Source organism: Propithecus coquereli, unplaced genomic scaffold, assembly GCF_000956105.1.
Source record: "Propithecus coquereli isolate 6110/MARCELLA unplaced genomic scaffold, Pcoq_1.0 Scaffold53, whole genome shotgun sequence".
Classification (NCBI taxonomy): Eukaryota; Metazoa; Chordata; class Mammalia; order Primates; family Indriidae; genus Propithecus; species Propithecus coquereli.
The window spans coordinates 990,030-998,454 of NW_012151174.1; the positions used below are offsets into that span (position 1 = coordinate 990,030).

The following is an 8,425-nucleotide window of genomic DNA, read 5'->3' on the forward strand; positions in this document are numbered from 1 at the left end:
CAGGCTGGTTTCGAACTCCTGAGCTCAAACAATCCGCCCGCCTCGGCCTCCCAGAGTGCTACGATTACAGGCGTGAGCCACCGCGCCCGGCCCGAAAGCTACAGTTTTAAGTAGGGTGAGCAGGGAAGGGCGAAAAGGCTCAAGGTGGTCAGGGAACAAGTTATGTGCCCATCCGGAAGAACATTCCAGGCAGAGGGAACAGCTCATGCAAATGCCCCGAGGTGAGAGTGTGCCTAGCTTGTTGGAGGAACAACAAGGGAGCCAGTGTGGATGTAACAGAATTAGTGAAGAGGAGAGTAAGAGATGAGGTCAGGGAGGTAAGGGGAAAGGCAATTTTTAGAGGACTTCATAGGGTGTGGTTGAGGACTCTGGCTTTCATTCTGCGAGGGTTATGAACAGAGGTCAGTGTTGAACCGCTGCATTAAAAGTAGAAGGTAGGAGGGCAGGGTTGGGAGCAGGGAGACCGACAAGGTGGCTACTTTGATTATCCAGGTAAAAGATGGCGGTGTTTAGGACCAAAATGGTGTTGGAGGTAAAGAGAAGGATTCAGATTCTGGATATATTTTGAAAGAGGAGCCTTCAGGACTGGATATGGGATGTGATGGAAGAGAGTTATCAAGGATGCATGGGGCGGGGGGTTTGACCTGAGGATAGAGTTGCTAGTCCCACAAAAGGGGAACACTGGGGCTGGCACTCATTTGGAGAAGGAAGGCCAGGAGCACAGTTTCTATTTGTTAAATGAGAGGTGTCTTTTGGACATCCAGGTGGAGACGTGGAGGCGCAGCTGGGTGTATGGGCCTAAGGCAGAGGGGAGAGTGCTGGGCTGGAGAGATGTACTTGGGAGCTGTCAGCAGATTTATGATCTTTAACATTCTGAATCCAGGCCAGGTGCGGTGGCTCACTCCTGTAATCCTAGCAGTCTGGGAGGCCAAGGTGGGAGGATCGCTTGAGGTCAGGAGTTCCAGACCAGTCTCAGCAAGAGTGAGACCCTGTCTCTACTAAAAATAGAAAACTTAGCTGGTGTGGTGGCATGTGCCTGTAGTCCCAGCTACTCGGGAGGCTGAGGCAGGAGGATCACTTGAGCTCAGGAGTTTGATGCCACGGCACTCTAGCCCAGGTGACAGAGCGAGACTCTGTCTCAAAAATAAAATCCTGAATCTGGATGAGCTTCCCAAGAATTCCCAAAGGGTGACTGAAGCATGTGGACGGAGAATGAAAAAGTTCCAAGGCCTGAACCCTGGGGCGGTATGTCTTTAAGAGGTCAGGGAGCTGGAAAGGAACCATTGATGGAGGCTGAGAAAGAACCTCCAGAGAGGTTCCAGGTGGTGTGGTCCCCGGAAGCCAAGGGAAGCGAGTGGATGAAGGAGAGAGTGGCATTGGGTCAAATGCTGAGTGGTTCATGCAGATAAAGTCTGGGACTTGAGCATGGGACTTAGCTACACAGAAGTCACTGCTGAGACTTGAGAGCAGCAGTTCAGGAGTGTGTGCGTGCGCGCTCGTGTGTGCGTGTGCGTGTGCATTGTGTGCGTGTGTCCATGTGGGGAGGCGAGGTTGGAAATGTCATTGGAGAAGTGGAACTAAATGCTGCCAGGCAACGCAATGCATTTTGCTGTCAAGGTGAACAGATAAATGAGGCCGGAGCTCTGGTGGAGTGAGATCGAGATAACTTTTTTTTTTTTCGAGATAGGGTCTCACTCTGTCACCCAGGCTGGAGTCCAGTTGCAAGATCATAGCTCACTACAGCCTCAAACTCCTGGGCTGAAACAATCCTCCTGCTTCAGTCTTTGGAGTAGCTGGGACTACAGGCGTGCACCACCATGCCTGGCTAATTTTTTTTTTTTTAATTTTTTAGAGATGGGGTCTGGCTATGTTGCCCAGTCCCAGTCTGGTCTTGAACTCCTGGCCTCAAGCGGTTCTCCTGCCTCAGCTTCCCAGTGCTGGGATTACAGGCCTGAGCCACTGTGCCTGGCCAAGACAACCAACCTTTCTTTTGGGAGAAATAATAATATGCGTGTATGTTGATGGGAATAATGCAGGAGAGAGGGGTAACCCATGACGTGGGAAGAGGGGAGAATTGCTGGAGGATGACCCTGAGAAGGCGATGGAGGAGGGATTGTCCTGAGCTAGGAGTGGGGACTGTTCATGCCTAAGGAACAGGAGGGAGAGTAGAGTCAATCCCCATAGGAGCAAGGAAGTGAATAGATGGTGTGGGAGCTTCTGGAAGGTCCCTTCTGAGTCTGTTCTCTCAGTAAAGGAAGCAAAGTCAGTATATTAAACATAAGATTGGGGTAGGGGAGTGGAATAGCGACAGGGGTGACCTGAGTGGGCGTGGATTTGTTCAGTGCGGGAGATGGAGGGGCGGAGCTTGAGGCCATGGGCGGGGCTTCGGTCTCAAGTGTCCTGACCTCAGACGTGCGCTGGGGATAGGAGGGGCCAAAAGTTGGGGCGGGGCCTCACCTGGCAGGCTCCGAGGAAGGGCAGAACCAGGCCCGCAGGGAGCCAGGAGATGCCCACACCTTACCCGCCTCCACCTCGCCTGCAGGAGACCAGCTGCTGAGCGCCCGCGTGTTCTTTGAGAACTTCAAGTACGAGGACGCACTCCGCCTGCTACAATGCGCCGAGCCTTACAAGGTCTCCTTCTGCCTGAAGCGCACTGTGCCCACCGGGGACCTGGCGCTGCGGCCGGGTACCGTGGCCGGCTACGAGATCAAGGGCCCGCGGGCCAAGGTGGCCAAGCTGGTACGCGTGCTTAGCCCGGCCCCGGCCCTGGAATGCCCCAGCGATCCCGTCTCTGCGCCGTGAACCCCACTTCCCGCCACGGTGGGCCAGCCTTGCCCTCTGTCTTGTCACTAACCCAACGCTAATCCCACCCTCTGCCCCTTGTTCTCCTCTCCTAAACTCCTCCCTAGGGAGGAGAGGGCAAGGGAGGGGGACCCAGGAGACCCACCCACCCACACCAGGGCCCTCAGCCCCACCATGGGTTCCAGGCTTGCTAGGTGTCCGGAACCAGGGTACTTGGAACCAGGGAAGTCAGGTTGCCAGTCTGAGTGCTGCTCAGTTACTGCCGAGTGACCCTGAACAAGTTTCTTTCCCTCCCTGAGCCTCAGTTTCCCCATCTCTAGAATGAGGGTGTTGGGGAAAATCCTGGATGAGAACCTAGAAGTCTTGGGTCCCCGTTCCTACTCTCCTGTTGACTCATTTCAAGATTCTACGTGAAGGTCTGCCTTCCCCGGCACTAACAGTGAAACGACAGGCAGGAAGTGGTGATGGTGTTTGGGGGACAAGATACTTGACCCAACACATCCCCAGCCTGGTACAATACCAGTGGGGCTCTTCCTGTCCGCTCCTGGCCTCCCACTGTCCCACCGCCTCCCGCCTCTCTCCTCTCTCCCCAGAACATCCAGAGTCTGTCCCCTGTGAAGAAGAAGAAGATGGTGTTGGTGCCCGGGGCCCTGGGGGCCCCTGCTGACCTGGCCCCTGTTGACGTCGAGTTCTCCTTTCCCAAGTTCTCCCGTCTGCGTCGGGGCCTCAAAGCCGAGGCTGCCAAGGGCCCTGTCCCAGCCGCCCCTGCCCGCCGGCGCCTGCAGCTGCCTCGGCTGCGTGTACGAGAAGTGGCTGAAGAGGCCCAGGCAGCCCGGCTGGCGGCCGCCGCTCCTCCTCCCAGGAAGGCCAAAGCAGAGGCTGAGGTGGCAGCAGGAGCCCGTTTCACAGCCCCCCAGGTGGAGCTGGTTGGGCCCCGGTTGCCAGGTGCCGAGGTGGGTGTCCCCCAGGTCCCGGCGCCCAAAGTGGCCCCCGCAGCAGAGGCAGTCAGCGGCTTTGCCCTCCACCTGCCAACCCTTGGGCTAGGAGCCCCGGCTGCCCCTGCTGTGGAGCCCCCGGCTGTAGGGATCCAGGTGCCCCAGGTGGAGCTGCCCACCTTGCCCTCACTGCCCACTCTGCCCACACTTCCCTGCCTGGAGACCCGGGAAGGGGCTGTGGCCGTGACGGTGCCCACCCTGGATGTGGCAGCACCTACCGTGGGGGTGGACCTGGCCTTGCCGGGTGCGGAGGTGGAGGCCCGGAGAGAGGCACCCGAAGTGGCCCTGAAGATGCCTCGCCTCAGTTTCCCCCGCTTTGGGGCTCGAGCAAAGGAAGTCGCTGAGGCCAAGGTGGCCAAGGGCAGCCCTGAGGCCAGGGTGAAAGGTCCCAGACTTCGAATGCCCACCTTTGGGATTTCTCTCCTGGAGCCCCGGCCCACTGCCCCGGAGGCCGTTGCCGAGAGCAAGCTGAAGCTGCCCACCATCAAGATGCCCTCCTTCGGCATTGGAGTGCCAGGGCCCGAGGTCAAGGTACCCAAGGCGCCTGAAGTGAAGCTCCCCAAGGCCCCCGATGTCAAGCTGCCCAGAGTGCCCGAGGCAGCCCTTCCGGACCTTCGACTCCCAGAGGTGCAGCTCCCGAAAGTGTCAGAGATGAGGCTCCCAAAGGTGCCGGAGGTGGCCGTGCCCGATGTGCCTCTCCCCGAGGTGCAGCTGCCGAGAGTCCCAGAGATGAGAGCCCCTGAGATGAAGCTCCCCGAGATGAAACTTCCTGAGATGAAACTCCCGAAGGTGCCCGAGATGGCCGTGCCCGACGTGCACCTCCCGGAAGTGCAGCTCCCGAAAGTTCCAGAAATGAAGCTCCCTGAGATGAGACTCCCGCAGGTGCCCGAGATGGCCGTTCCCGACGTGCACCTCCCGGAAGTGCAGCTTCCTAAAGTCCCAGAGGTGAGACTGCCAAAGATGCCGGAGATGGCCGTGCCGGAGGTTCGACTCCCTGAGGTGCAGCTGCCGAAAGTCTCGGAGATGAAACTGCCCAGGGTGCCTGAGATGGCCGTGCCCGATGTGCCTCTCCCAGAGGTGCAGCTGCCAAGGGTCTCAGAGATGAAAGTCCCCGAGGTGAAGCTCCCGGAGATAAAACTCCCCAAGGTGCCTGAGATGGCCGTGCCCGATGTGCGCCTCCCAGAGGTGCAGCTGCCGAAGGTGTCAGAGATTCGGCTGCCGGAAGTGCAAGTGCCAAAGGTCCCGGATGTGCATCTTCCGAAGGCACCAGAGGTGAAGCTGCCCAAGGCTCCAGAGGTGCAGCTAAAAGGGGCAGAGCAGGCAGAGGGGGTGGAATTTGGCTTCAAGATGCCCAAGGTGACCATGCCCAAGCTGGGGAGGGCAGAGTCCCCATCACGAGGCAAGCCAGGTGAGGCAGGTGCTGAGGTCTCGGGGAAGCTGGTGACACTTCCCTGTCTACAGCCAGAGGTGGGTGGCGAGGCTCCTGTGGGTGTCCCCTCTCTTACCCTGCCCTCCGTGGAGCTCGATCTGCCGGGGGTCCTCAGCCTGGAGGGGCAGGTCCGAGCAGCTGAAGTGGGCAAGGGGGAGCGGGCGGAGGGCCGGGGGGTGGCAGCAGGAGTTGGGGAACTGGGCTTCCGAGTGCCCTCCGTGGAGATCATTACTCCGCAGCTGCCCACGGTGGGAGCTGAGGAAGAGCGGCCAGAGATGATGGAGATGAAGGTCAAGCCCTCCTCCAAGTTCTCCCTGCCCAAGTTTGGACTCTCAGGGCCAAAGGCGGCCAAGGCAGAGGCTGAGGGGGCTGGGCGAGCCACCAAGCTGAAGGTGTCCAAGTTCGCCATCTCACTCCCCAAGGCTCGGGTGGGGACGGAGGCTGAGGCCAAAGGGGCAGGGGAGGCAGGCCTGCTGCCCGCCCTCGACCTGTCCATCCCGCAGCTCAGCCTGGATGCCCATCTGCCCCCAGGCAAGGTGGAGGTGGCAGGGGCCGATGTCAAGCTCAAGGGGCCCAGGTTTGCTCTGCCCAAGTTTGGGGCCAGAGGCCGGGACACCGAGGCGGGAGAGCTAGTGCTGGGGGCGGCTGAGTTGGAGGGCAAGGGCTGGGGCTGGGACGGGAGGGTGAGGATGCCCAAGCTGAAGATGCCCTCCTTTGGGCTGGCTCGCGGGAAGGAAGCGGAAGTCCAGGGTGGGCGCTCCAGCCCGGGGGAAAAGCCGGAGCTCACCACCGGGCAGCTGAAGATCCCCGAGGTGGAGCTGGTCACACTGGGGGCCCAGGAGGAAGGGGGGGCAGACGGAGCAGCGGCTGTCAGCGGGATGCGGCTGTCAGGGCTGCAGGTGTCCACAACCAGGCAGGTGGTCACTGAGGGCCGTGAGGGGGTGCTGAGGGTGCCGCCACTGGGCATCTCCCTGCCCCAGGTGGAGCTGACCGGCTTCGGGGAGGCAGGCGCCCTGGGGAAGCAGGCTGAGGGTGCAGCCCCTTCGGCAGAGGGCACAGCAGGCTACAGAGTCCAGGTGCCTCAGGTGACCCTGTCTCTGCCTGGAGCGCAGGTGGCAGGTGGGGAGCTGTTGGTGGGTGAGGGTGTCTTCAAGATGCCCACCGTGACAGTGCCCCAGCTTGAGCTGGACGTGGGGCTGGGCCGGGAGGTGCAGGGGGGTGAGGCAGCCACAGGCGAGGGCGGGCTGAGGCTGAAGTTGCCCACCCTGGGGGCCGGGGCTGGGGCTGGGGGAGAGGGGGCCAAGGACCAGCCCCCAGGAGCTGAGCACACCTTCCACCTCTCGCTGCCCGATGTGGAGCTCTCGCCACCCGCTGTGGGCAGCCACGCCGAGTACCAGGTGGCAGAGGGCGAGGGGGATGCCGGACACAAGCTCAAGGTGCGGCTGCCCCGGTTTGGCCTGGTACGGGCCAAGGAGGGGGTGGAGGAGGCTGAGAAGGCCAAGAGCCCAAAACTTAGGCTGCCCCGAGTGGGCTTCAGCCAAGGTGAGACGGTCACTGGGGACGGCTCCCCCAGCCCCGAGGAAGAGGAGGAAGAGGGCAGCGGGGAAGGGGCCTTGGGACGCCGGGGCCGGGGCCGGGTCCGCTTGCCGCGGGTGGGCCTGGCAGCCCCTTCTAAAGCCTCAAGGGGGCAGGAGGGTGAGGCAACCCCCAAGTCCCCTGTCGGGGAGAAGTCACCCAAGTTCCGCTTCCCCAGGGTGTCCCTGAGCCCCAAGGCCCGGAGTGGGAGCGGGGACCAGGAAGAGGGTGGGTTCAGGGTCCGGCTGCCCAGCGTGGGGTTTTCGGAGACGGGGGCTCCAGGCCCCGCAAGGATGGAAGGGGCTCGGGCTGCCGCTGTGTGAAGCCCCCGGGGAGGTGGAGATCCCTGCCTGCCTGTCTTCCCACCGCCACCGCCCCCGTTTTGTGTGTGACGTGACTAGCACTAACCCCAGAGGGCCGGGAGGTGGGCCCCTGAGCAGCGCGGGGCCGGGGCCGGGGGTGCCTGTGCCTGTCTTGCCGGCAGGAGCGCCTGTATGGCACCAAGCCATGTGAATAAAATAATCCAGAGGTAGCCACGTGTCGGGTCGTCTGTGTCCTGGGGAGCCCACTCCCACCAGGCCGGCTGCAACCCTGCTGCCCTCTGCCGGGGAGGGGCACCTGTGTTCAGCCCGGCCTTGCCTTTCTCGTGTATCGGGTTTGACAGCCCTAACCGCCCTGGCCCTGCCCGGGAAGGGCCCTCCTGGTCTCCTCTCCAGGATTGTGGGTTTAAAGTCCTCGCCCCGAGCACTGGGCTGTCTCTCAGGACTACGTCCCAGGGTCCTCAGCACCTGTCAGGGCTGGGTCTCAGCTCCCAGGAACCGAGGGCCATCAACCACCCCCCCACCCCGCCCCATATCCACTCAGGATCTAAGTCGCTAGGCTGCCACCACACTCCTCTGTGTCTGTCTGTGACGCCTCACACTGGACAAAGAAGCCTCGCTGTCCAGTCCTAGGTCTCCTCCAGCGGCCCTCCACTCTCTTCGCATCTCCCTCGCCCCTGCAGCTCCCCCTACCCACCCCTTTCCCTTTGGGCCCCGGGGCCACTGTCCCATCATCCCACCAACCATGGCAGGAGTTACATACACTCACGGTGCGCGCTCCCACCCAGCCCCCCAGCATCTGGGGTTTTCCTCCCACCCAGACTGGCCTTTCAGCGTCAGCAGTGACCTCTCTGGGGCCACACCTGAGGGTTTCCTGTCTCCCTGTCCTGAGTCCTAGGGCCCCTCATTCTCTCTCTCTCCCCCATGCCTCCCTCTCCTGCGTCTCCCTGGGTCCTCAGGGTGCCTCCCAGGCCGTCACCCACCCCCACGGCCTCCCTGGGCTGGGTTGCCCTCCACTGTGGTTTCCACACGTCACCTCTGAGCTGACAACCCCCAAACTCTCCCACGTCCCCAGCAGCACGTGCACGCCTCCACTGGACGTCCCCCATCCCCCGGCACTAGGAGGCTGTGTGGGTGGAGGTTCAGAGTTTGGCTCTAGAGCCCCACTGCTCAGGATCAAAGCCTGTCTCTGGCACCCAGCTGGCTGACCTTGGGCATTTTTTTTTTTTTTGAGACAGAGTCTGGCTCTGTTGCCCGGGCTAGAGTGAGTGCCGTGGTGTCAGCCTAGCTCACAGCAACCTCAA

The 8,425-nt window shown here is 61.5% G+C and overlaps 1 protein-coding gene across 1 annotated transcript in view; it reads left to right on the forward strand.

Moving 5' to 3' along the window:
• The window catches only part of PRX (periaxin), a 10,452-nt gene extending 3,328 nt beyond the window's left edge, over positions 1-7,124 (forward strand). The window contains exons 3-4 of the mRNA XM_012657091.1: positions 2,543-2,739; positions 3,396-7,124. Coding sequence (XP_012512545.1) covers positions 2,543-2,739; positions 3,396-7,124 — 3,926 coding nt within the window. The remainder of the gene's footprint in view (positions 1-2,542; positions 2,740-3,395) is intronic.
• The last annotated feature ends 1,301 nt before the right edge of the window (positions 7,125-8,425 follow it).